Consider the following 27,959-nt stretch of genomic DNA (forward strand, 5'->3'; position numbering starts at 1 on the left):
GCTATTTTTACATCTAAATGTGAAATTAATAGCAACAATGAAGCTAAGAGCATCCGTGCCTGGTGTCATACAGCGAGCGACTCAACCATTTTAGTCTTGATAAGTGTAATTCAGGTTGTCAGTCTTCCCAGATTCTTTTTTTTTGCATAAGTGAGCTTGACTGATAACACTTCAGAACATCAGCCAGAAGTGGCAATATGTTGAAATAATTTTGTTCTTCAAGCACAAAGTTTTGAAGTATAATCTCTGGGTAAAACTTGAAAAACAGACTTTTGGACTTGAAAGTAATCAGCAGGGGAAGAGGTTTTTTGTCAATATCTTAGGTTTTAGTTTTCTTTTTCCCTTGAAATTTCCCACAGTTATTTTCATTGTTTCTGTAACTGTAACATGTGACTATGAAGGAAAAATATTAATACTGTGGCTCTTAAGAGTGCTTTTAAATATATTTTGAGCATGTTTACATGTTGACGACACCTGAAACTTCTTATTACTTTTGGTTGCCTTTTGTCCTGCTACTCAGCCAATTCTGATAACGGTAGCAAAAGGAAGGTTTGAAAATGCTACCACAAACAATCCTAATTGAATAAAGTCACTACAAAACCAAAGCAATTTTTATCCAGTCATTTCGAGTGACAGTTAGAAATGATGATTTATTTCAGCTATAATTCCTCAGAGAAATATTGCCAAAAACCTCTCAAACCAAAAAACTGAAGGGGGAAAGAGAAAATAGAAATCTGAAATAGCAGCTTTTCTATTTTTGAGTAAATATAGACCTGCTTTAATAAATGCTGCTTCTTTTATGGAAGCAAGACTACTGGCTTCAGGTTATATGTACAAGTACTTCTTCCACTTCCCTGTCAGACAGTGCATGATGCAATAAAGTGCGTACTAAACTTACATGATCAAACTAACTTGGTCCCCTTGAACTAAGGGGACATGTATGGCATCCATAGAAGCATCATCATAACCTTTAATCTATAAAGTAACTTATTATGCATTGCAGCAAATGCTTTTCAGCTGTGCTGTAAATGAGGACCTGTGTGCTACTAAATAATGAATTCCTCATAATTCCTGTGTCTCATTTGTTTGCACACAGTGAAAAAGTTTTTGCAAAGTTTTTTTTAACATAAGCTTGAATTAAAAATAAGCAGAACTGTAAAGTGAGGTAAATAGAAGGAGGTTCAGGATGCATTTTTAGGTGTTTTGTTGAAGAAATAATTTTTTTTTCAATTTAAATTGCTGGTTATGTTAAGCTTCTCAGTAGGGCTAGACAAAGAAATATACATATGTCTTCTGAGATCCCAGTGAATTTTTTTTCTTGCAGAAGCCTGGAACACAGAACTCCAGACTGGCAGTAGAGCTGGAAGCATTGGGTTATAAAGGTGTAGATAATATAAGAGTGCAGTGTACCATATATAAAAATAATTTTAAAAAAAGAAAGTCCCCAAGTAATTATTGACAAGAACAATCTGGCTAGAAACAGTTTTACTAATTTTTTGGGTGAAGTCACAGCAAATTAGAAAGTCTGGCAAAGCAGGTTACCAACTTGGAAATGGGAAGGTGTAATAGAGTGATCAGAAAGACAACAGAATGTGGTTTTTCCTCATTTTATGTTAATAGTTTAGAAATCCATATATGAATATTGCATTTATTTTTTGAAAATGGTATGGAAATGAATGCCCATTTGAACAGGTGTTTGGTGAAGCAATACAACAGCAGGGAAAGAAGAAATAGGAATGCTGTAGAAGATATTTGAAAAGTTGAACTGAAATAGTGGTGAAACATGTAGTAGGATTGGCAATGTGTGAAGCTGCTGTGTGAAGAAACAGAGCAGCTGCACTGGAAAGAACAACAGATAGGAGAGTTTAGATCTGGTTTGTTTGATAATTAACAAAAAAAAAAAAATTTAAAGTTGCCTGAAGTTTGTCCAGCCTGTACTTGAGGATAACTCATTGGAATATGAGGTGTGATCTTTTGAAAGAATTCTTAGCTGTTTCATTGTGTTAAGTCTGTTATTTTCCATGTTACTGTTACACTGTGATGCTTTTGGTGTGCAAGAACTCCCATATATATGTATGGAAATGAATGTTATTTGAGTTAGGGTCTGAACACTTGGAGTATTGTGATGGTTGTTTAGCCACTTATGCTTCATGACAGTTGAACAGTTACTTGATTTAACAGTGTTTCTCTCTTGCCTTCTTAAACAACTTAATTTTTTTGTCATGGGATATGCTTACTCTTTGATAGTGAAACAAAGGTAGCTCTAGCAGGATTTACTTTTTGTGAGATAGAGAGTCGAGTATCCTGTTTAGAAATATGGTCAAATCTAGCTTGTTTTCTTTCTGATCCCTTTTATGTAGTATTGCTGACAGGGTGATACTGAGAAACAAAGGACTGTTCTGTAGCAGGAGAAGCAAAAATATGTAAACTTTGTAGACTACCCGTACCAGTTGATTACTCTTCAGGTGCTGGTAGTAAAGCTTTTAAGGTAGGCACAATCTGATGTAAATTGCATCTGATGTGAGAAGGGAAAAGCAGTTGGGAGTGTGTTGCTTCAGAACGCAGTATCTGGGGCTAGTGAGCATTTGTGGCGCTCGAAGGAAAAATAAGTTGGAAACTCTAGAATCAAAAGTCTGAATTCTAATTTGTAGAAACCAAATTCAGAGTGAATGAAATTAAGGTAAGAGAAGAATAAAACCTGGTATGCAGAAGATAATCTTGCGAAGTGCCAGCTATCTGCAGTGCTGTTGGTAAATGTCATTTTTTAGTGTTGGTTATCTGTTGAAGAGCAATAAACTTTGCATCTGGTGTTACACCAGCCTGTAGCTGTGGCCTGCCCCGCTGCTGTGTGGCTGAATTCAGCTTTGCCCAAACAGGTCTTTATCAGAAGGTACAACTGCAGACTGCTTGGATATGTGCGCAAGGAAGTGAGAGTGCTGAGATTGTGTGTGGTGTCTGCTTGTTCTGAAGCGCCTGTACACTGCCTCTTAAAGGTGGCCTGTGATGACAGGTTACTTTGCTGTTTGTGTTTGTACTTCTTGTTTCCAGCTTTGAATGAATGTGTTGTATTGGATGAGAATTTTTGGAACTTTGATTGGTTGGTTTTGTTTTTTGTTTTTTTTTTATCTAATGACTTCTGTTTTGATTGGTATGTGGATTGTTATGCAGAAGTTTCTGTCAGGAATTTTCTAAGGCAACTGTTAGTTGGAAGTGAGTGACAAGATTTGCTAAGTGAAAAATAGGTATAAGTGCAATTAATTAATTGTTATTACTTTGTTATGCCACATGTTCTTGGGTTTTGTGGTTGTTAGAGGTGGAGGTATATATGGTCTTTAAAGGTGCCTTTAACAAAAACACTTTTGTGTTTCTGTGGTTTGTTTATGGTAGGGTTAGCCTGTCTAAAACAAGATTTTTGAGCAGTACTTATTTGGAGGGTAGTTGTATTCCATGCTTCAGAGTTCATAGGTGTCTGAAATGCAGTAATGTGTTTTTATTGAGAGGATGGAGATGATGAATTTTTGATTAGGCATGAAATAGGTTGATCAAGCTTTCTTGTTAAAGGTAAAGGGATCATTAGTATTATTCTTTATTCCTGGATAGAAAGCAGAAGGATTGCCTAAAAAATAGTATCATCTGAGTGTGGGAAGAAATCACAAGAAAAGGTGAGAGTAGCTGAATGTGGAAAAAATGCAAGGAAATATAGGAGAAGCAAATAAAGAGTGACTTTTGCAGTAAAGGGTGTGTCAGGGGAAATAATTACTGTGTTTCTGTCTTTGTCATGGTGAGAGATGGTAAAGCTGTTTGGTGAAAGCTTGTCTTACTCCACTGGATGTCCTGGATGTGAAGGTATAAAACAGTGCATTAAAAGGAGGTGGAGGTGTGTATGAGTGAGGCTCCTGAGGGTGCTCATGGACAATATTTGCATTCATTTAATTCTAGAAAAGATGGCCCATGGTTGCTTAGTACATGAGCTCATGATGAAGAGCTTCAAGGTGCAGCACAACTTCCAAGTCATGATGAAAACACCAAACTCACTTTTTTGGTGTTATCCAATACATGAATGCTTCAGGAGTTACTTTTCAGGTAATTAACTTTCAGACTTTGGACTGTTGCAAATGTGAACCCAAAAATTGGTCTTTCTGTCCATAGGTTAGCAATAGAAGAAAATTAGCAGCAGAAATGAAAAAAAAAAGCCAACCAACCTTTAATGTCTTAAAGCTTCTGTTGGTGTCCTCTATCCTTTTACCTTGGTTTTTCCAAGTGTATGGGAAGGTAAAGGTAGGTAAAGTTTAGCGTGTTATCAAGAAGGTCACTTTTAGTTCAGGTATTGAAAAGCAGTAACAAGCTTCCAGACAATCCTCTTTTATCATAGCTGCATACTTTTGTTCAGTATTTCTGCTTCTTTTCAGTTGTTTTTCAAGTACTGTGCAGAAGTAAGAGCAATTTTAATTTTTTAATAGTGTAAAATATCATCCATCTTATTCTCAGCATGAAGGATAGTTGAGTGTAACTCTTGAATTGACAAGGATACTAAGATTACCTGCAGCAGTAGACCACTCTTGCCCATTTCCCTTCCCTGACCCCCTTCCCACATCAGATTTTCATTATGTGGCATTTAAGGTAATGTTATATGTCTACAGGGATTCATTGTTTTCTCCTTTTCTGTTAGTCAAGGTTTGTATAATATGATAGCTCTTAAACTAGCTCTGGGATTAGTTTGTACAGAGCTGAATGTTTTCTGAAAGCGACTGTTGTTTTGAATACTTTGGTGGCATGTGAAAAATTTGGAGCCATTCAAATGGCAATCTCCTGCTAAAGGTGAATAAAGACAAGTCAAGCAGGTCTCCATAGCTGATATGTGTACAGATGAGTGGAAAAAACCAACTGAGCTGGCTTGATCAGCTTATTGGTTTTTTTTGGATTTGTTATTTTTATTAGCCCCTCAGTTAGAAGATTACAGAGTAGTGTTGGATTTAACTTTTTCATATTCCTGTATTGTGTGGGCATTCTTTGCCCATTTCTGTTGCTTTTTAAATTTGAAATATCACCCACCCATGCTGCATGTGGTGTATTTGTATAAGCTGAAAACTAATTATTGCTGGGACAAGCATAACCAAAACCAGCCTATTGTATGAAGAGATGCTGGAGAAAGGTTTTGAAGAAGTTGACATGTTCAAGATGGGTAACTTAATTTCTTTTCAGTGTATATAATTTGGTAGAAGAATAGTAACTTTAGTCAAGTATAAGTTAAATTACATCAAATACCAAGTAACTTCTTCATAGCAACAGGTTAATTTAGGGAGCAAGACTTCTGACTCATATATAACTTGGGAGTAATTTCTTTCCCCAAATTCCTTTTATTTCTCCAACATTGACTGTTGACCATTGCCACAATGAATGACTAACTCTGCTAGGGTTGATTGCTAACAGTTGGAGAAGGGAAGTCAAGAGCTGTAAAGCTTAATATAATTTTTAATATATTTGTAAAGATTGATAATTGCATTGTAAAAATCCACTTCTCAACCCTTCAGCAGTGCTGCTGTTCCTGTGTTTTAAACACTTAAATGCACTTTTGATTTCAACAGATAAACTTTCTTGAAACAGAAGTAATGTTAGTATGACTTCATTAAGGCATTGTACCATTTAAAGAGACACTGTAGTTCTAAAGTAATCAACTATGAGAAATTGATGGTTGTGACCATACTGTGAATCACTTTTTGGGGAATAAATGCATCCTTTTGAAAGTTTCAATGTGTTACTGGTAGCTGAGGTAGCATAAAATAATCTGCCTCTGGTAACTAGCAAGTGTAATATAGCCATTTATCCAGGATAGGGTCTATAGGAAGAAGCATACTAAGTTCTGTGTAGCTGTTTAAGGTATCCCAGGTAGTTCAGGCTCCTACATGTGGCTTATATGGTCTACTTCCAGTCTTTAAAGTCCCTTCCAACCCAAACCATTCTGTGATTCTATATATAGAATCACAGAATATATATATATATATATAGATAGATAGATAGATAGTATAACACAACTGTTAAGTTCAACAGCTGTAAAGTAATAAGGTTTTTTAGATTATCACAACTGATGTATCCTTGTTTCCACCTGAATATTTAATAACTTAAACTACCTCCTGATTAATCAGAATGTAATCTTTTTTGGAGAAACAGATTTGTGTAGGCTTTATGGAAAATCTTTAAACAATCCTGCAGAGTGTTCTACCTTACAGAAAGAGGTGAGGACTGTGTGACTCTACAGAATTGTTAGTGGAAGTTTTTTTTGTGATGAATCTCCAGAGCTACTCTACAGCTGTGTGTTCTGAGTCTCAAGAGACATGGCTTTGGTATGATAAATTGATGTGGTTACAAACAGGTGAAAACTGAGGTGAAGTGAGGAAGAGCAGTTTCGGTGGTGTCTCCACAATCTGAGACTGCTGTGAAAAGAGATCCTGAATTGATTGCTGTAAGTACATGGGACAAGACATTGGGCAAAAGAATGGTGTTATTTACCTTAAGGGGCTCTTAATAGGATTTCCTAATATTTCCTTGTAGCTAAACTGGTGAGATATGTTTTGGGAGGTGGATTATTAGATGGGTGAAAATTTTTGTGTCCTGCTGAACTCAGAAGGTTCTGAGTCCACCTGGAGGCTTCTCACTGGTGGCGTCAGTGCAGGGGCAGTTTGGCTGCATTCTGACCCCTCTTCCAGGTTGTAAGGCACTTCAGGCAAGTTTATGGATACTGTGGATATCTGTGAGGGTCAATTATCTGCTGGAGACTGGGGCTAATTGAGTGGGATGTCCGCAGGTCAGAAATAACTGTTGGAAACCTTGTGAAATTCAAAAGCAAATCTCTCTTGGGGGGGTTTATCCCATGCAGCAGCAGAGATGTGGTGCAGACTGGTGTCAGGTACTTTTACAGGAAAGATCATAAGGGTCCTTGTGGGACAGTATGTGCCTATGTGGTGCAAAAGGTGAAGAGCATACTGGGCATGCTCAGCCAGTTAAATGAAGCAATTTGGACTTCTACTATTTGCGACTTGTTAGACTACATCAAAAGTATAGTGCACAGTTTTGTGCTTCCAAATATGAGGCAGGTGCTGAGGTGAAAGGCCACTAAGGTAGGGAGTCACCACATGATGTATGAAGAGGGCTGGAGAAGTGGGTTTATTCAGCTTTGAGAAATGTCTGAAGTGGGGCACCCTAATTGCTGCTGGCACTGTTTAATAGGCAGTGAGAGGGAAAACAAAGACAGACTTTCCTTAGCTATGCAAAGGGAAAGGATTAGAGGCAGCAGACACAAGCTACGGCAAGGGAAGTCACTATGTTTTAGCAGTATGTTTTCTGACACAGACAATGAAGCACTGAAATATGTTGTGGAATCTCTGTCCCTGAAAATAGTCAGAACCTGACTGTGGTATGACCCCTGAGCAATTTGATCTGACTTCAAAGTTGGCTCTGCTTTTGATTGGGGATGGGATTGGATAACCTCCACAAGTCCCTTTCAGTCTAAATGAACCACATAGTGTGTGCATGGGCAGGCATGAGCTAGTATACTATAGTTGCTAGCCCGGGAAGGAAAGTAGAAGAAGTTGGAAGTCTTCTATTTCGATTAAAATGTCAAAGTCTGAAACAAGTTTTTCCTGTAAATCACTTTGACTGCTGAAAACTTACTTTAAAATTGGATTCCATTGTTACTTCTTATGTAAGTTATGTATGTTAGAGAATTTGTTAAATAAAGATCTGGCTACATCTTTTCTGTTACTTCAATAAGTAGCCAGTAAGAACAATCCTGTACAGCACAGAGCTGGGTGACAGTGTGAGACATACTGAAAATGTAGCTTAGCAGTAAATTGAGCTGCTATTAAACAGCATTCCCTAGGCTTACTGTTGTGATGCAGTTCCTGGACAAATAGGTTAACTTTCTGGAATGGCCTGCAGCAAGCTGGCCTTAAGAGCTAAAAGAAAAGCCTGCAGTGTCAGCAATGTAGGGGGCAGCAAGCATCCCATAACTTTGTAATGTAACTGGTAACTCATCAGATTTTTTATGGACAGCTGAGATTTGCTGCTCCTGACAAAATACGTTTGTTCTATGTTTCATTGTATAACCTCAGTTGTTCGATATTTACAGATAACACTAAAACTTTACAGGTAATTGAAAATGTGAAGTTAATATTTAGCTATCCTTCTGAAGTTGTTTGAGACTTTGCAACATTGCGTAGTGCAAAGTACAACCTCCCTTCTCTTCCTGCCAACCTCAGTTCTCCCTGGAGTAGGTGGTGTGTGGAAAGACAACATACAAAAAGTGAAGGAGTGGTCTGCTTGAGGCAGTCAGGGCTTTCCTAGGGATTGAAGGTCTTTTCCTTCCACTAGGATGTCACACATGCATCAGTGTTCCTGACCAGTTTCTAATGGCTTTCTGGTTTCAGTGTAGGAAGTACAGTGCTGGGGATAGGGAATGCTGCATGTTTACAACTGTTATTAAATGCTTACAATTTCATGTACTACTTACTAATTTCACAAAAAAGCCAAAAGAGAAACTCCCCAGAACCCAAAATCCTGATAAGAGTGTTTATTTAAAGCAGTTCAGAAACTTTGCTTGTACAGAAGTGTTTGGTAGTTATGTGGACCATGTACCTCTAAATGCAGTGGGTAGTCTCTGATTCTGCCGTGTCCTTTTCTCCAGTTAAAGTAGAAGCGATGTTCAGTTCTGTGTGACTTGAACTTTTACTTTATAATTCCTATGTAAAAGTAATATTCTACTAAAGACAAAGATGTTAATACAACAGTATTTTTTCTTTTGCCTAGTTCTCCCCAAAATGGCTGAAATGTTCTAGATAGTTGGTTTTGTGGTGATTTGTTAGTATGTTTGAAGTTATCCCAAGTCGGGAGGTTTGTGCTTAAAACTTCTCGGTTATGTCAGGAGTTTCACAGACTGTCGGGTTTCACCCCCGGATTGGGGTGACCCCGAAAGATGGAAAAGTCTCTCCTCCAACCCATGCCTTCAATGAAAGACTCAGCAGTCCTCTGTTGTCCGGTCTCAGGGTAGTTTATTGTTGGTTATCTAAAGGATTCTTTCCCTGAACTGCTGTGGCCCGTTCAGCAGGTCAGACAAAGGCACACTGCCCTCCCAGGGGGCTGGTGCCATCTTTTATATCATACATGTTTATACTTTTTCCCCAATGCCTATTATCTATGTTGAATGGTGACTTTCTACTCTAATCCAATCTGTGAGTGCCAACATCACCAAAGACATGGAGGTTAGGAAGGAGAAAGAAAGAGGACAGGGCACACCCAAATCCCTCCATCTTAGAACCCCTGACCCCCATGTACAAAACTTGGACCCCTGCGTACAAGGCTTAAAACCCCCCTGTACAGCACTCAAAAATCCTTCCTTTCACTTTGTGAGTACTTCTACTACAATACCTAAAATTGTGTGTGTGGCTTGTAATTCTTCGTACAGAGTTGGTAATTTGCTCCACGGGCTAAGATCAAAACCCACATGTGTCTTTGGCTGCATGCCAGAGTCTCAGAGCCCCCTGCCAGCAGCTCTGGCCATCCAGGGCACCCAGAGGGATGTCCTGGGTTCCCACAACAGACCTTGCTTTTTAGTATGGCACACCTCTTAAAGTTGAAAGTTTTGCCTTGTCAAAACCAGCCAGTGTTTCTGGTGGTATCTGTCAGAGTTCGTTGGGGTTTTTCGTTGATTTTTTTTAACTGTGTTGTGTTTATATTGTGTTTATATTTATTCCTAAGACTAAGGAAAACAACCTGTGTACTCTGACTTCATTGGCTTCATTCATCTGAACTGAGCAGTTCAGAAATCCTCCTTTCCGCCCCTACCTTTTAGTAGGTGAAATATGGCATAGTTCTAGGCCGTGTAGCTTGAATGTGATCACATTTTTGTTAGACCATATGTCTGAACATTAAATTGAACAGTAATTGTGAATTTCAGAAATTGGCAGTTAATTTGTTCTCTGAGTCAAGTTTGCCTTGATAATGAATGTAGAGGTGGAGTCTGAGAAGTGCAGTGTAGTATTGGAAGAACAGAAGGTATATACATACAGAAAATTAAGTTGCTGAATAACAAAATAATTGAGTACTGATATAGTACTGCACAAGTCAGTAAATACAGGCACAGAAATATGGTAATTCTTTATTTATATCTTCATTGCTTCTCATAGCCAGCTGGGTTGGCTGTCATTTCAGCATGTGTGCTTTGCAGTCTTACAATTAATATGTAAATTCTGGCTGACCATTGCAGCTTTCCTGTGCTACCTGGTGTAAATATTGTGAAATGCAGGAAAGATCAGGTATGAATGAATTGGACTTCTCTAGTCACTGAACTTTCCCTGAGGAGCAAGGTGTACTGAACCAGAGGCAGGGTCTGTCTGATGAAGTAAGGTGGAGAGTTCTTTTCCAAAAGCATTGCTAGCTTGTGAGGAGGGTTTTAAACTATGCATGTAGAGATGGCCTTTGATTTTTCCCTAAGCTGAAAAGAAGCAAAGATGCAAGGAGCAGTCAACAAGTGTCCAAGGGGGATATGGTGGAAATTGTTTTTATCCCTTCCCTTGTGAAGGCAGCCCAAATAAGCACAATTGCTGACTTAAGATCTCATTGTGATTGCAGCAATGTTGCGGAATAGCTTGCATGACTGGAGTAATGCAATTAGCTCAATTTGTACCTTTCAGGAAAGGCAGGCTGGCAAGGTGAGGAAGAGTGTCTAAAATGCTTGGAGCTAGACTGTTGTGGCTAAACAGAGAGCTGGAATTCAGGAAAAGGAGAGTTCATGAGCTTTCGAAGAAGGGGCAGGCAACTCAGGAGGATGTGATGTTTGCGGATGGAAAATTAGAAGAGCCAAAGCCCAACTGTGACTTAATCTGGCTACAGCTGTAAAAGAAAGTAAAAAAATGATTTTTACAAATACACGAGCAACAAAAGGAGGGCTAAGGAAAATCTCCATCCTTTTTTTAGTGTGGGGTGAAACAGTGACAAAAGGGTGAGGTAATGAATTTTTTCCCTTAGTATTTAATGTTAATGATAAGTTGTTCTCTGGGTACCCAGACCTCTGAGCTTGGAAGACAGGGATGGGGAGCAGGATGAAGCCCCCATAATCCAAGGATAAATGGTCAGTGACCTACTGTGCCACATAAAAACAGACAAATCTGTGGGCCGGGTGGCATCCACCCAAGACTAAGAAAGCTGTCAGAAATGCTCACCAAGCCACTTTGAATGATTTACCAGCAGTCCTGGTTCACTGGAAGTTAGCAAATGTGATGTCCAGCTACAAGAAGGACTGGAAGGAGGATCAAGGAGACTACAAGCCTGTCAGCCTGACCTCAGTTGGTTATGGAGCAGATCATACTGAGTGCCATCACTCAGCATGTGTAGATGTGGCACTTAGGGACTTAGTTTAGTGGTGGACTTGACCGTTGTAGCTTTATGGTTGGACTCAGTGATCTTAAAGGTCCTTTCCAGCCTAAACAGTTCTGTGATTTTTAAGTCTCACATCTGGACGGAGATAACTCCATTCAGCTGCACAGGCTGTGGTCCAAGGGGCTGGAAGGCAGCTTGGCAGGCACAGGTATAGAGCCCTGGTGAACAACAAATTGAGCAGGATCAGCAGTTTGTCCTCACAGCAAGGAAAGGAGACCGCATCCTGGGCTCTGCTAAGCATTACATCAGGTAGAGGGAAGGGATATCCTTTGTCACTGGAGCACTGTATCCGGTTTATGGCTTATGGTACCAGAGGGACACAGAGCAAGCCCAGAAGTGGGTCACTGTGTCTACTGGAACAGAGGCTACAAAAGCTGGGCCTGATCAGCCTGGAGAAGGGAAAGCTACAGGAAAGGAGCCCTTATTTGCTGCCTGATGAGAACATATCAAGAACATAGATCAACACTTTCTTCAGAGACACCCTGCACAAAGGAATAGGAAACAGCTGGAGTGTGGGAAATCTTGAGCCAATGTAAGGAAGGAAAACTTCTCTGTGAGAGAGAAGGTGCCCAAAATATTTGAGGAATCAGTGTCCTGTGGTGATATCCCAAATATGACTGGATCAATCCTCAAGCAGTGTGATATAACTGGACCTACTTTGAGCAGGACTGAGTGGCCTCTTGAGGTCCCTTGCCTCTTTACCTACATGAAATTATTATTCTCTACCTCAATATTAGAGCTTGTTTGATTTTGCCAATGATAAATGCATTATGAAGAAAGCTGTGCCTAGGAGTTCAGTTGTGTTTGTTGTAGTTGCTAGGTGACCTGGTTGGAAATGATTGCTGTAGCTTACATCTGTGTTTGACATGACCTGTTGAACACCTTTTCACATGATTTCTGTGGAAGTTTGGTTGGTTGGGTTTTTCCCTCCCCTCTGCAATACTAATGAGTAGGGATTCCTGTGACTTGAGTCTGAATGCTTCAGTCTGACAAATGAAGTCAGAGTGATTAAGTCAAGGATATCTTAATAATGGTTAAAATTTAGACTCTGGGATAGACATGAGCTTTTTGGGTAATCTAGCAAGATGCACATTATAGTTACCCTCATGGTTAGGATGGCAGCTTATGTAAATACCACTGTGTAGCAGAAAAGTGACTTGCTACTTTATAATGAAAGAGAACAAACAGCAGTGACAAGAATCCTATACTGAACACTTTGTATTTTTGGGTTCTGATTGAGTTGCCTTTTTTTTTCTGTTAGTCTGTGAAATGGCAAGTTTATTATATGGTAGAGTTGAAACAACAGCCATTTAACTTGGAAAGAAAGCTTTTTTTTTTTGGACTGGGTTGGCATTGGGAGCACCAACCCATGTTTTTGCAAGTTTGTGGCTAGGTGAACAGAATATGCTGCTATGTCATTGGTAACTTTCACATTTTGAAATGAGGCAGAAGACGGTAATTCCTCAGACTTCTGTAATATTTTAGTGGTCAATCCCTCACCCCCAATTTCTCTTCCCCGCAAAAAAAAAAAAAAAAAAAAAAAAAAAAAAAAAAAAAAAAAAAAAAAAAAAAAGGTGAATATTGTAATAGCATTAAATTGCCTTTCTAACTAAGGAGTGGAGAGGCCTGGAGGCTGGAAGGAAGTGGCAGGGTATTTATCTGACCAGACCATTTAGCAGTCACCGTGGTCTGGGAAGTTTTTCTCGAAGGATTTGTGTGGTGGAAGCTGTAGTTGTAGGTGGTGCTGGAAGGTAGTAGGATCTTGTCTGTTGCACTTCCTGGAGTATGAGGTGGCCTAATTATATATAACTGCTAGTTACTCATAGCAAATTGGAATAAATGAGTTACAGAATTTTGAAGTACCTTAAGAAACTGAGGGATTGAATAATTAAGCAAGCTTAAGTGTAGATGGTTGTTCAGTGATGCCCATGAGGCATCCTTTGTGGAGGACAGTATTAAACTTCGTGTCTGAATTAATATAAATATTAAATATTTGTATAGTTGCAAAGAAGGCCTGGAGTATGTGATGGTCATTTCTGTGAACTTTGCCAGAGGTCTGGTTTGAAGGGGCTGCCTGTACAAGGTCTGAACTAGGCAGTGCACTGTTGGGAAGCATGTCCTCTGTCATGATGTTGTATTGGCATCCTTTTTGAACTTGAAGTGTATTAATGCCAGCTTTAAAATTTCTTAGCTCTGAAGAGTATACTAGAATTGAAACCTTTTAAGAGTAAACTGATGTCCTGAAAGTGTCATTTTTGTGCAATGTGTGACATTGTCTGTATCATGAGAGGCAGTTTATATAAGTTAGAAAAGCTGAAGCACTAGCTGACTAAAACTATGTGATTGGGTGTTCCTGTAGATCTGCAGAATGGAATTTCTTTCATCATCCTGAACTCACAGCCCTGCAAATAAATGAAGAGATTGAGCTTTAAAATAAATTTTAAGCAAGCAACATTAGAGTTTATATCTAAGCATAAGGTTATAACTTGACTTATTATTGACCATGCTCCGAATGAGTTACTTCTCTCAAAGCTGAAGGCTGTTATTTCTCCTAAATCTTACTTGTTGCTGAGAATTGTAAGGATTGATTTGTGGATGCCACAGTGACTCAGCTGAGGACAAAATGAGGCTAACAGATTTCATGGGGAGTTAAATATACAACAAATATAAAACTTTGAAGAGTTAAAAGCTTTTAAGAAAACGTGACAAAAGATTAATATCTGCTTGTGGATCAGAATAAAAAAAAAATTAGTCACGGAGGAGACTGGTCAGCTGCTGTGAGCTGGCTGTCCCTCTGATGAAGAGAACCTTTACTGGAAAAAGTAACTAAAGGATACAAAGAAGGAAATGAGAAATACATTTGATAAGAAAGTAGCTGTTTATTTTTACAACTTGCAATGTTCGACTTAAACCAAATGCAAGCTGACCCAAGCATGAGAAAAGTATCTGAAAGTGCTCAAAGTAATTACATGTTAGCAGAAGGCGCTGGTGCTCTGTTTCATAATGTATTTGAAGTTCTACTTACTGAGCATTGAAAATGAAATGATTTTGCCATTCTAGATACTGTCAGTGTTAATTTCTACTTTGTGTTTTCCCTATTTTGTTCATGGATAACCTAGTTGGTTTCTTGATTGCAAAGCCAGTGGAGGATAGTCTTAAACACAGTTGAAAAAACAGCAGGTTTCTAGGGAGAGGACTGGGAATGAGACTTGTAAAAGCAGTGTAGTCTGAAGTCTTCTCACAGTAGCAAGGTCTGGATGAACCCAATGGTCATGCTAGAGCAAGTGGTATAAGTGTATGGGATTGAATGTTGCAAGTAAGTTCCTGAAGTGAGACCTTGTCATTAAGTCCTTCAGCATGTGTGTCATATTGGCTAACAAGAATTTTAAGGAAGACTGGATTATTACTTTAGTAAAAATGTCTATTAATCTTATGATAACAAAGCAAATAAAATCCTTGATCATGTGTAGGTTCAGCTTAGGTTAGTTGGGGAGTTTGATTTTATTTTTTTTTAATTACTAAATATCAAACCTTTCTAAATTAAAGGGTGTGGAGGTTTGCCATTTTGGCCAGGGTGTTCATTTGAGGAATTCATATTTTGTAGCATCAAAGGTTTTCTTTATGTCAATGGGTTTGGTTCCTTGGGTTTTGGTTTTGGTTGGTTTTTTTTTCCTTGTGTTTTTGTTCTTTTTTTATTGTTTTACTGGTTTATCTTCTTCCTAATCTTTGCAGGCATTCTCTTTTTGCAGTGTAAGTTCTTTCGGACCTTTATTGGGTTACCTTTTATGAGAATAATAATGAGTTCTTCCAGTCCTTTCCTGTAGGTCATGTTTTCTGGGCCTTTGAGCACACTTCGCTTTCAGACTCTCTAGATGGCTGATATATGATGTGTGCTGTTCAAGCTGAGCAACTCCAGATGGAACCCCACTGATGTTGGCTAGATATAGATATCTCCTTCTATATTAGCATATTCTATAGTGTCACTTTCAATTCTTGATATGTAATCACCATGCACTTGCTGTAGCTTTCAGAACACACTTTGCTCTCTAACCAGTTATTACTTAGACCTGTTCCTGCTGGCTGCTAGTCTGATTTGGACCCACTGCAGCTTGAAGGTATTTTTCTGCCTGACTGGGAAAGGTTTGTTAAGTGTAGTTTCACCTGTTTCTCTGTGTATAACGTCATCAGCCCTACCAAGATTCAGATGTACAATTCTCCTTTTGACCTCAAGTCTTCTGTTTAATGTTTTGGTTATGTGTTTAAACTGGATGCCACATAGGAGGACTTCAGCCTTTCCCACCAGATCAGGTTGTCAGAACTATTGACTCATCTTTTGTCTTTCAAAAGATTTCTAAGATCATCTAGAACTCTTTAACAAACTTTCCAGTAAGAGTTTGAGTTACATTAATGACTGCTTGTTTCAATCTCTTCTGTGTATTTATACCTGTTGCTCTGATACTTAGGGATTTGAATGTATTTAAATGGGAGTATGAAGCATTTTGCGGTGGTTAGGCAGTAGTGGTGTGTATATGGATAACTTTTGAACTGCTTGTTTACTCTTACTACTAGTTTTTTGAGGGAGTGGGACTTGAAATAAGATGTCTTCTTCCAGTCCTGCTTTTGAGCCTGGCCCATTTATTGGAAAAAGAGTACCTCATTGTCCTGCTTATTTCCTTTTAAAGGAGATGGGATAGGAAGATTTGGTGATACAGAGTTGGAAATATTCATAACAGAAGAACTTCCAGCTGCTTCATAGCCTGCCTTACTTATTAGTTCAACATATTTTATAAACATCTGAAAGTTTAGTGTCAGGATAAACATGTGTGTCTTAATTTGCTGTGTGTTAATATGTATAAAAGACTATAATGTAAGAACATGTAAAATGGACATTGATGTTAATATGGTCTAAGTCAAAATTCCACATGAAGTTTTAAAGTTCATGGGACTTTGTAAACATTCTTAGTGAGTAGTTTGATTTAAAGTTTCAACTTTATAAAACTGGCTTTCTAAGAGTGTCCTTCCCAACTCCATTTGAATCATGAGCCTAACATTCCTTTTTAACTTCCTCTAGTGTCTTGGATTGTCCTGCTGCTTGATACTAAAGGTCTGTGCAGCATGGTGGTAAGCAGAGTATGCAGGGGCACAGGTGCTGTCTTACATGGAGTTAAACTAGAACAGAAGCACTGGTTCACATGTGAAAATGGCATTCTGAAATAAGAATGCTGGGTAACAGCCAAGTCTGACTTCAAGGGCAGAGTTTTTCTGAAGCTTGAACTCCTGACTCTATGAGTTCGACTCAAGCTAATGTTAAACTCTAAGTTGTAACTACTTTTTTTTTTTTACTTCGTGGTGCATTGGAGTAAAGTGTCTCTTTTAATCTCTTTCTTTGCTTTCTGTGTTGCAAATGTCAGCCTTGTAGATAATTGTTTATTGTGGAGCTGAAGAGGTTTGCATACTCTGTAATTTTTGACTCCTTTGTGCTAGGATGACATTTCTTTGTCCAGTATTGTATTACATGGCCTTTTAACAGGCAGTGTGAATCCTCTCTCTGGGCTCTGGATGCTACCTTGGGTAGCTGTAGCTTTCCCAATTATTTCCATTCCTTGCTCCTTCTATGTAGATACACATGTTGATGCAGCAACTAGAGGGAGATAACTGACAGTCTCTTCCATCAGCTGTGGGGAATGAAGGAGCAGAGTAAGACAAGCCTCCTGGCTGAATGGTATATCTTGTCAGCTGTGCCTTTAGGAGCAGCCAGATGGTGGTTCAGAGTGTTTCAGAATTCTGCAGAACATCCTGTGATAGCACTTAACTGAGAATTCGTCTGTCTGGAGCTTGATGTTAGTAAAACCCTTCAGCAACAGCTAACTTTTGAGACAGCACTGAAATTGAGACTGACCTCTTCACACAGTTCTTGTTGCCAGTCTCTTTGAATTTTCAGTTGCTTGGAAAAGATACAACTTTGTGCAAATTTATTTTATCATTTTCAACTAGAAATTATATTCCCCTTTCTATGGTTTTTGCAAGAAGTCAGGATATAGTCACCTTGAGGAGAGCTGCTCATAAACCAAGTCGAGACTAGAACCTTGTTTTGGGCCATTTGCAGGCGTAGGGAGTTAACATTCAGAATTTAACCATTTGCAAGTGGTGGATTTGCATGAGCTACACCATAATGTTTTTAGTTTCCTGTTGGTATTAGGTAAAGTTGATTTAAAAGATAGAATCCCTTGAACTTCAATAAAATGGAAAGGCAACCTGAGAGAACCTGAGAATTTCAGTAGTCTTGGCTTCAGACTACCGAATTGCTATGCCTCATTTCACTGAAACTTTTTACATTCTGGTAGGCTTTTGTATGCCTATTATACTGTGTGCTAAACACTGATAAGGTTTTAAGTGTTGCTCTCTGAGATGGAAGTAATACATTCCTCGTTTTCTTCTTTAAAAAAATAAGGCAAGTTCTGTACAAAAAAAAAAAAAAAGGGAACTTGAGCTGAGTCCTGTAAATGCAATGATGCAATGCTTATAGAATGCTGTTCCTGATCTCAGCTCACTTGCCCCCAAAAAACTGATTGACACTCCACTGCAAGCAAGGATTGTGACAAAGCAGATCGTTAGGTGAGAGTAACACTAGGTTATAATACATTCTCTTTGATTTAAGTGCAGTTTTTCCCTAAGTACTTGCTTAGCACTTCTAATAGGAAGCTAGTGTTGAGGCATTTTGTACTACTTAATCTTGAATCTCTTCCATTCCTTGGTTCTGATATTTTTTTCACACACTAATTTTATCATGCCCTGGTGCTCAAAAGACACACTGACTTCTTCCCAGTCATTTAGGCATATATTTTTATAAAGCCTTAAGTTGACGTTTCAGCTTGTTTTCTGCAGTGTCTTAAAGTGATTTGTTTTTCCAGTTAAACAAATCTGAAAATGCCACTGGGTTTGTGGAGCTATGCTCATTGCCTGTGTTGCATCGGCTGTTGTGATTGACTGAGTTAATTCAGAAGGTTAAATCAGGAAGAGAACAAGTGAGTTTTTGTAGGTAGGGGTCTTTTAGGTACCTAATAAGTGCTGACACAGGAGGAGGAAGACTGCAAGAATAAGCTTTCTGATGTCAGCTGAAATTAAACTGGCCAAACAATAATACTTAGCCTGACTTTAAGAGTGTTCTGCTGACACAGCAACTTGCTGTCTGCGAAATGGGATGTTCTTGTTTTGCTCCATTTTTGACTGGACCTCTTCTGAGTTCCCTGCCACTAGTTTGTGCTAAGGCCACACATACCCATGAGCTGAATAACTTGCTGGTAGAGGGGGAAAAATTCAGTTTTATACTCTTCTGTAGTTTGGCTTTGTCTTGTGGAAATATTTGGCAGGTTGTGGGAAATCAGTGGCTAGAAAGGGTCAGTATGGTCACCCTGTCTTGCCAGAAGTGTGCTGTTAAGTGGTTAACAAAATGCATTGCTTTTATAATTAGACTTGTGCATGGCTGCTTCATAAGAAAATCTAAATCTGCTGTTTATTGCAAAAAAAATAACAAGCCTGTAAATGTGGAAAGTATTCTGTCATTCCATATAATGAATACTTTGTTGTGTTATGAAGGTTGTCATATTCCTCAGTATCTTTTTTTCAGTTAGTGGTAGAAGCTTAATTCAAAATTGATGTTGAAAATATCATCATGGTCAGTATTTGATAGCACCTAGTTCTGTGGCTTTTAATGCTGCAAGTGAGCCATAGGAATCTTTTTGTTTTGTTTACTCTTTAAACATTCTGTCAAATTACATGAGTAGAGTCATTGCCTTGCTGTTTCAGGTAGGATTCTTGACTTTATTGCCAAGCATGGCATTGGATCACTGTGATCAAAAGTCATTTACTGCATAGGGGTTTAGCTGAAATTGAATCATGTTAAAGTGGTTGAGATGGCAATCTCATCAGGCTGCATGTGAAACAGTACAATCTTATGTATTCCAAGGAAGCAGAAAGGAAAGGAAGGAAGATGTGTAAAAACTTGGGCAAATACAAAGAAAAAAGTAAGAAAACCTCATGATGGTGTGTTTACCTTGAAAAGTTACAAAACATCTTGATTACTAAGTAAATACAAAGTGTATCCAGAAATTTTCTTGAGAATGACAGACTTCAGTATTGTGAATGTGAGGCAGAAAAGGTCAGAATTCAAGAGGAGGGGGGCCAGGCCTCATTAAAACAATAAATGTATGTCCTATGTGCCGGTACTTTGGATCAGTTAAGGACCCGAATAGTGTGGTCTGGAAGTGGCTTGTTCTTCAGAATATTGTGCATTATAAACCTCTAAATGTGTTATTTGGGGGGAGACATGTAGCTTGTTATTCAGCTACAATCTGTGAGCAGAATACTGACTCTTGAGTGGAAGTCTTTATGTCAAAGGAAATACTTATCTTAAGCATCCTGAGCCTTGGAGAGCCCTGAATATCTGCATGGTAATTAGCTTGCTAGTTTGAACTGTTAGCTTGATTGCTCTGCAACTACAGCTAGTTAAATAATAACTGGATGGAGATTAAAACAAGAGATACTGTTCCAAATTAAATATATGGCATTGGCACTTCAGATTTAAACTATTTCTAGCACTTTAAACATTTTGGAGTCTATATACTGTTGTATGAGCTGTATGTAAGTTCAATTTTAATCATTTGTGTAGATAAGTTTGTTTGTTTGTTGGAGTTTTGTTTTTTTTTTTGTCTTTGGATTCTGAACATGTGTCAGAAGATGAGATTAATGTAAAAATGTAAAATTTAGAGTAGTGATATGTTGGCTTTCTACCTCCCTTGCTGGAGAAGGGGAAGGAAAAAGATCTAACTGATCAACATTCTATAGCTGCAAGTGTGTTTATGTCTATAAATACATATGGATCCTGCTCAGTTCAGTCCATAAATCTTGAAAATAGTAGCAATGACAAAGTTTGACTTCTGAAAATATTCATGTAATTCATGCAAGAACACAATGTTCTCATGGCACAGATGAGTTGTTAGAAGTATTCCTTGGTGGGAAAATTGTTGAGTATTGACTTTTTAAATGTACAATGGTCATCTTTATATAGTTAAAGCCTCAAATTGCTGGGAGCAGAGTTGTCAAAAAAAAAAAAAAGTAAAAGGAAGCAAAAGAGCTCATGTGTTCAGTTAACTGGAATGTTTTTTCAGTTCAGTTTGTTACCTTCCACAGAAGTCTGACCAGTTTTTGTACAAGTTTTTAACTTGTGAGGTTTTTCTGTACTAAGCTGTTTGGGGTTATATACAGCTAATCGCTATGATAAAGTATACGTTAAGATTCAGTAGATTTAATTGTTGCAAAAAGCAGACTCCTGAATGAAAATGTTTTTCTTTGCTTAAATTACATTACAGAATATTTATATCCTGTACATTCTCAAATACATTTCATAAATGCAACTTGTGAATTATTTCTACCTTATATTTTATGTATTTCTACCTTATAATTTATTTATTGTATTGTGTATTTCTATCTTATAATTTATTTCTATATTCAACCTTATAATTTATTTATAAGGTAGAAAGCAATAGTCAATAGTCACTTTTTAAGGAACATTTCACCTTATGTTTAAATGTAGCAATGGCAAGTGGAGATGAATTTTGGGCAGAACTCTGTGCAAATAGTTGCCCTCTTTCCAGTGTCTGTCACAATAATGTGACAGATAAGAGGCATGAGGAGAATAGACAGAATGTTCTTGCACTACTTGTCATGGCAGATATCACGTTTCAAATAAGGACTATGGTTTGGTTTCTTTTTACTTTTCTTGTTATTTTTTGTCCCTTCACCAGCCCCACTTAGCTACTGATGTATCAACAATATTGGTCTGAATTTCTGGCTTAGTTTGACTTATTTGTGTAGTTTAAGGTGTTCATACTATTGATGTTAGTCAGTAGTTTTATACTGAAGAAATCCATAGCTAAATCACTTTTTTGGGTGACTTCATTGACTCAGAAATAGTTTGAACAATGAAAAATCAATCAATGGGAAGCAGAAAGCTTTTAACAATGGATTTGTAGATAAAGGCTTTTAAGGACATCTTTCCTGAACACATGGCTTGCCTTTTGTCTGAGCTTGGTGAGTGAAAAGGCAGCTCATGTCTCAAGTTGAATGACTTCTTCATGGTTATGAGAATGGGGCTAATAAAATTTATACTTGACTTTTGCTTCATCAGTGAACTTCTTCAGTAACAGCTTGAGTACTGACTTGGTATCTGAAGAGAGAATCAGAGCATTTGAATAGCTCTGTAAAATAGCACAGGAAAAAGAAATACACTGTGGACTAAGACTTTGGTTCTTTTTCATCAGGTTAGTTTGCTGGAGCATCTGTTGGCAAAAGAAATTGTGAACCTGTGGTATATTGAACTGCTTTGTCCTAGTGGATTTCCTTTTTTGAAAGGAGGGTGGTGTAAAATGCTGAGCTCAGAATGCAGTTGCTATGGAAGGCATTTTAGGTATTAAGAAGAAATATGTTGAATCCTAAGCAAGCACTTGCCTATGTCTACTCTTGCATATTTACTGTCTGAGAGAAGATCTTGTGTGAATACACCCCACTGCACTGAAGCAGAAGGATTGCATATGTATGATGGTAAATGTCTTCATTATAGGAGGTAGGGCAGGAAAGCTCAAGTTGGGTTCTTTGAGTGACTGTCACTGTAAACATGGAGTGGTTTGTGGGATTTTGATAGGAGCTTTTTTGTTTGTTTTTTTTAATTGTTGCTTTGCTTTTTAAGTATTTACTGGTGTGGTAAGTGCTAGAAGTTTCACTTATTTCTACTTATAAAAGATATGACATCATAAAGATTATTTAAGGAGAAGCACATAAGTGCAGTAGTTTAACTTAAGTTTTTGCTTGATGCACTACATCAGTAATCAGACTGCTAAAAAGTACCATGTCTTGTTTTTTTGGTAAATCTGAATTCACTGAATGTTCATATCTAGTTAAATTCCCAAAAGACTGTTAGCCCAGTTACACAATTGCCGGGTTGTTTTTATATGAAGTTGTTTATTAGTGGTAGTATTCTCTGAAAAATGATTGATCTGTGCCTAGGTTTGATGTTTTTGCTTGAAATGTGTTTCTGTAGTATTTCCACACTGTTGTGAATCAGTTAATCAGAAAAAAAGCAGGAATTCTCTTCTAAAAAGGTAAGCTAGTTATGGAAGAAGGCTTATGTGAAAACCAAGCAACATAACTTTCCTGTGTAGCAACTAAGACTTTCTTTGTTTTTAGGTGCCTTAGCTGGACCAGTTGTTGATCCTCATGTGACAGCAGTTTGGGGGAAGAAGGTTGCACTGAAATGCATAATTGATGTAAATGAAACAATTACACAAGTTTCTTGGGAGAAGATATATGGTAAAAGTTCACAGACTATTGCTGTTCATCACCCTGAATATGGAATATCTGTTCAAGGAGAATACCAAGGAAGAGTGGCATTTAAAAACTACTCACTTACTGATGCAACAATCATCTTAAAAAATGTAAGCTTTTCTGATGCAGGAGAATATGTTTGCAAGGCAGTTACATTCCCACTTGGAAATACACAGTCGTCAACAACTGTAACAGTATTAGGTAAGTCAGCTTCTTTTTGAAAGGAAAATTCTGCAAACTTACAAATAAGTTGAATTTTACCATTTAACCCAAAGAAAATGCTGGTTGAGCAATATGTGTTTGCTGGGCTTTCATTACAGGTGTGCAAGTTTTACTAATGTCATGGAGGAGACTTCTTTTGGCTCTTGCTTCTTTGAAACTTGTTATTTGACTGTCTAGTTATTAAAAATAAATAACGAGTTCCTAATGAGGCATTATGCTGAAAACAAACATTCAGTTTGTATTAGCAGTGTTTTAGAGCTTTGACAGACAGTGCTGATACCAGGGACTTGTGTGTATGTCCTGGGAAGCTGCTGAACTTAGGTTTAGCTACCGCCTTGGCTAAATTCCCTCAGTTAGTACTAGGTAGTCACTGGTCTTCAGAAAAAGCAGGTATTTCTAAACCTTGTTGATAACTGTTTGTCTCAGTGAAATAGTCCATCATCTGTAATCAGGTTAGACAGTTCCCAGTGAAGGTCGATGCCCCACGCCTGGAAACATTTGGATGGGACTCTGAAGGGGATTGGACTGGATGACCTTCAAAAAGTCCCTTCCAACGCAATTCCATGATTTTATAAATATGCTGCTAACATGATAATTTAATATAGCAGCTTGGGTCTGGTGATGCAAACTGTTCTTTGCACAATGTAAATGTGAAGCAAAACTATCTAGATGACTGCTGGGAGTTGTGGGAAGAGTCAGTTTAAGCTCTTGACTGTTTGTGGATAGTCATAATGTGAAACTTTTATAGACTTGAGGGTTTGTTTACACTAATTTTGTCCTTCTTGTTGAGGGCTGAGTATTGCTGACATAAAAAATTAGTGCTGAAGTGCAAGTAACTCAGGTGTTACTGCAGTGTAAGGTAAAATGATTACCCTGAAACTTGAAAGCCTGTTATTAAGTTGCCCTCTCCTTGCAATAGTATTCTTCTTGTACTAGTGTAAGGTACTTCTGTATCTCTTGCCAGGGGTAAAATGATATTATCTGTAGCTGAGATGGTTGTCAATGACTATTTCTGTAAGCAAGTGTGCTTTTAAGGATCATCTCTTGGTCTTTGGTACCAGCTTTTCATAGTGGTAGAATATTCAATGGGATTAATCAGAGGGCTGTAGCACAGTGTGTAAACTGGTTTTCGCCACAAGGTGGGGCAAAATAAGTGCATCAAAGCAACTGGCTTAATCCAATTTGAAACCAGTAACTTAACTAAAATTCTGTGTGATGCACAAAGCATGTGGTCTTATGGTTCTCTTTTTCACCTGACTTCCATCAATACTGCAAGTGGCTATGTGTGTGGTTATTGTAGCAGTCTCTTGACTTCAGGTTTCAGCCATTGTGCTTTACCAATAAGCAGTGGGAATTTCTTACTACCTCCCCTCGCCTTTTCTAGAAAGTTCCTCTTTTTAAGATTGGTTTTTTTTCAAGTAACATTAGTTATTGTGTCCATTTTGCACTCATAATATCAGGTTTCTGTTGGAATTTGGAAAGCACACGTATGTGTCATATGCTTATTATTCTACATTTGGAAGAGTAGAAGGACCACAACTTGTTTCATTAGATATCCATTATGAAAAATTGCATCTGAAATAGGCAAAGAAGTATTAGTCAGAACAGTGGTTCTGATCATAGCTTTTTTCATCTTTGATGTAGATGGTTGCCACTTGCTGTAAGTCTCTCAGGACTCTCTAAATGGCAAAACCCAGCTGTTATTTGCAAAGATGCTTTTCCATCGTAGTTACCAGCAGCTTCACTTGCATGTACCACTAGGTAGCCAACCTTCTGTAGTACTTAAATTCTTTGGCCTCACCTGTGCATTTTCTGTCCTTCTAGAATCTCTTTACTACACTGACTTGTAGACTTAAACAGTCAAAATACTGGGGAAGTAATGATGTCCAGAATATGCTTGTAAATTAATAAATTGTGAACTTTGCTGGCCTGAACTCAACAATTCCAAGCTCATAAGAATCTTAAGGCATGCAATCGCTGTAATTTAAATCTTGATGTAACTTAAAATTATCTTCAATGATACATTGACTGATTTCTCCTACTGGTCTAAAAAACTCTTCCTTAAGTAAGGAAAAAAGTTCCTATCCTAAGGCTGAGGCTGTTTCCAGTTGAAGCAGTACTGCCTTTTTTCCTAGTCCCTGTCTATTCTTATTTAGCAAAGAATTTGTTTACTTTCCCTGTGTAGTGGACATACTTAGTCGTGTACTAGATGCTTTTACACTGTAAAGTGAACCCACTGAAGACAAATGGAAGAAAGAAATAACTACAAGATTAAATGCCCTGTGTTTTGCCACAGCGCACTGACCATATTTAAAGACCATATTTAAAACTTCTTATGCACCCCAAGTTTAACAGATGAGCCATGTTTGGTGACTTTGCCCACTCCCAGTTTGCTTTCTTTAGTGCTTCATGTTGTCTTAAGGAAATGCACTGTAAAAGAGGAGGTTAAGACAGGGGAAATATGAAAATGGTTTTAGGGTCAAACAGATATATTGAACTTTTCTGAAACTTACCTTGTTAAACTTTGCAAAAAATGGCAAATCATTTTTGTGTCAAGCTGTTGTTTCCCCAGGATCCCAAGATGCTTACCAAATGAGGCAAACTCGTGTCTCGGGGCAGAAGAACGGGCTTGTTGCTGGGTAGCTTGCAGAGCTGATCTAATTTTTATGTGACTAACTTGAGTGCTGCCCATGACTATTTTAAATACTTGGTTTGGTTTAACTCTGTCTTGCTAAGTTGGATTTCTTATCATGGGTATTGATAAAGTAGGTCTTGTTCCTCTGCAGCCTAGCTCTTACCAATGCTACAAGTGAGGAATGAGTTGTACAAAGGAGTGTCAAAGGCATAGGTCTCTCAGCATGAATTAGATCCTAGACACTCTAAAGCAGAAAGTCTTCCAATTAGGAATTAAAAGGTGATGTATATCAGGCACTATAGATATTGGATACTACAGAATACTCAGGGCCAAGGAAAAGTATCAGGTAGATGGCAAATTAGTGAACTGACAGGCCTTAAAACAAGCAAGCAAACTGTCCCCCCGCCTCAAACTATTAAAACAAGAAAACCTTAATAAGTTAATAATTAAGTATTAATTAGCAAACAGGATAAAGTACACAGAAAGATAAAGCTTCTGGTTTTGAGGTGAGAGGAAATAAAAACTTGAAATACTGTTTTGGAAACAAGTTAATCAAGTACATGTCAGGTGCGATGAAGGAGATGACAGTTCCCAGTGTCATGCTATTGCCAAGGAATTAGTGAATTTAATGTCAGGAGGAAATAATCCTGTTTGTGTTGTAATCATGCCAACATCATCCAAACCTGTGCCCAGTGTGCACAGAAAAATAGTTTTAAAACCAACAAAAGCAATTGAAAAAGGCTTATGAAGTATAGAAAAACTAAGAAGCAGCTTTTTGCCCTTGAGACTTGATGCAGTAGGATTTAAGGCTCATGTCTGGATGCTATATTATGTTCTTTTTCTGTAAAGAATTATAATGACCAGAGCAGTGAGATTTCTGGTATGTCTATGTTGAATGTAAGGTGAAGGTTGAATAAGCTGGGTTAAATCAGGTAGTGGTCATGAATCTGTAAAAGGGCAAGCACAGATGGGCAAATTAGTTGAGACCTTTTGAATAACTGTTCATCTATCTTCCATGCTTCAGCCATCCTGTCTTTAATACTCAAGTGTAATTCATGCCATAATGTTGCTTTAGATGGAATTCTGACACTGTGGAAGTAGGTCTTGCTTTTGCATCTGAGGGGATTGATGGCTTCCTTTTCCACACAAAGTGTTGTCCTCACTAGCTTTTTCATTTGGCCTAAATAGAGCATTGTTTCTACTGAGTGGGTGTAGCAGCTTCTCTAATGTTCTCCCAGCTGCCTCTTGTGTCCTCCACCACCACTGTGGGCAGAGAAGGTCAGTGAAAATCACATTCATGTGGCTCAATGAATGGTCCTGGGATAAGAGGACTGTATATAGAAATTAACACTTTCAAAAACCAAAAAATTAAAACAAAAAGAATTCCAAAGCCCATACTTCAGGTTATCTCTTTTCCAAATTGAAAATGGTAAAACGGTTTTGTGGGAGATGAGATGCCAGTGGCCCCTTGTAGTTATGGATTCATTAACCAGATACGTCTTCATCCATGACTGAAACATCTGGAAAAGCCATAGGATAGGTGTCTTGGCTTCTGCTTGTTTTGTTCCAGTTGCTGGGACAGAGTAGTCCTGATGATAAACTATAGAAATAAGTATCCTAACAGCAGTTGCTTTTCATTTTTCAGTATGTGATTATTTAGTTACTGTGCAGTTGGTGTGTAATACAAGAATCACAATTTATGGGAAGAAATAACAGTAGAAGTCTAAACATTTCTGATGTATAAAAACTAAACATGGAAACAGGTAGGACTGGGAATAAGTATATTTTATGACAGTGAGTAGTTTTGAATAGTTTACCTTTGTGTCTAGTTGACAAGTGTAAAACCAAGTATTACACAATGAACTCAAACTGACAAATCTCTGGTATCATTTGAGAAAGTAAGTGTTTAAAATTAGTCTATCATGCTTTATGGCTTCCTGAAGGCTTCTTTTTCTAAAAGTACAGTACTGAGTAGTCTCTGGGCCTGGACATCTGCAACTTAGTTAAGAGTTCTTGTTTACTTACATATCCCTTCACAAGGTTGCATACTTTTTTTTAAAAGAAAAATCAAAGGAATAGAATATATCAAGCTTTTATTTCCACCTGAAATTATTTGAGTCTACAGTTTTGGCATTGAAATGCTAATGATAGCTGCTAATTTAATTTATTTTACTAATATGGAAATCTTGGGAAGGGAGGGATGCAGCAAAAATTAGAACTTTCATGCATGTAAAATTCTAAATATAAATTTGGGTGTATACTTCTGCATTTTAGTAATGCTACAGAAGCTATT

The 27,959-nt window shown here is 38.0% G+C and overlaps 1 protein-coding gene across 4 annotated transcripts in view; it reads left to right on the forward strand.

Moving 5' to 3' along the window:
- Positions 1-27,959, forward strand: part of NECTIN3 (nectin cell adhesion molecule 3) — a 66,229-nt gene that overhangs the window by 1,777 nt on the left and 36,493 nt on the right. For all 4 annotated transcript variants that reach the window (XM_038126934.1, XM_038126946.1, XM_038126955.1 and 1 more), the window contains exon 2: positions 22,672-23,010. In XM_038126934.1, coding sequence (XP_037982862.1) covers positions 22,672-23,010 — 339 coding nt within the window. The remainder of the gene's footprint in view (positions 1-22,671; positions 23,011-27,959) is intronic.

This window comes from Motacilla alba, chromosome 1, assembly GCF_015832195.1.
Source record: "Motacilla alba alba isolate MOTALB_02 chromosome 1, Motacilla_alba_V1.0_pri, whole genome shotgun sequence".
NCBI lineage: Eukaryota > Metazoa > Chordata > Aves > Passeriformes > Motacillidae > Motacilla > Motacilla alba.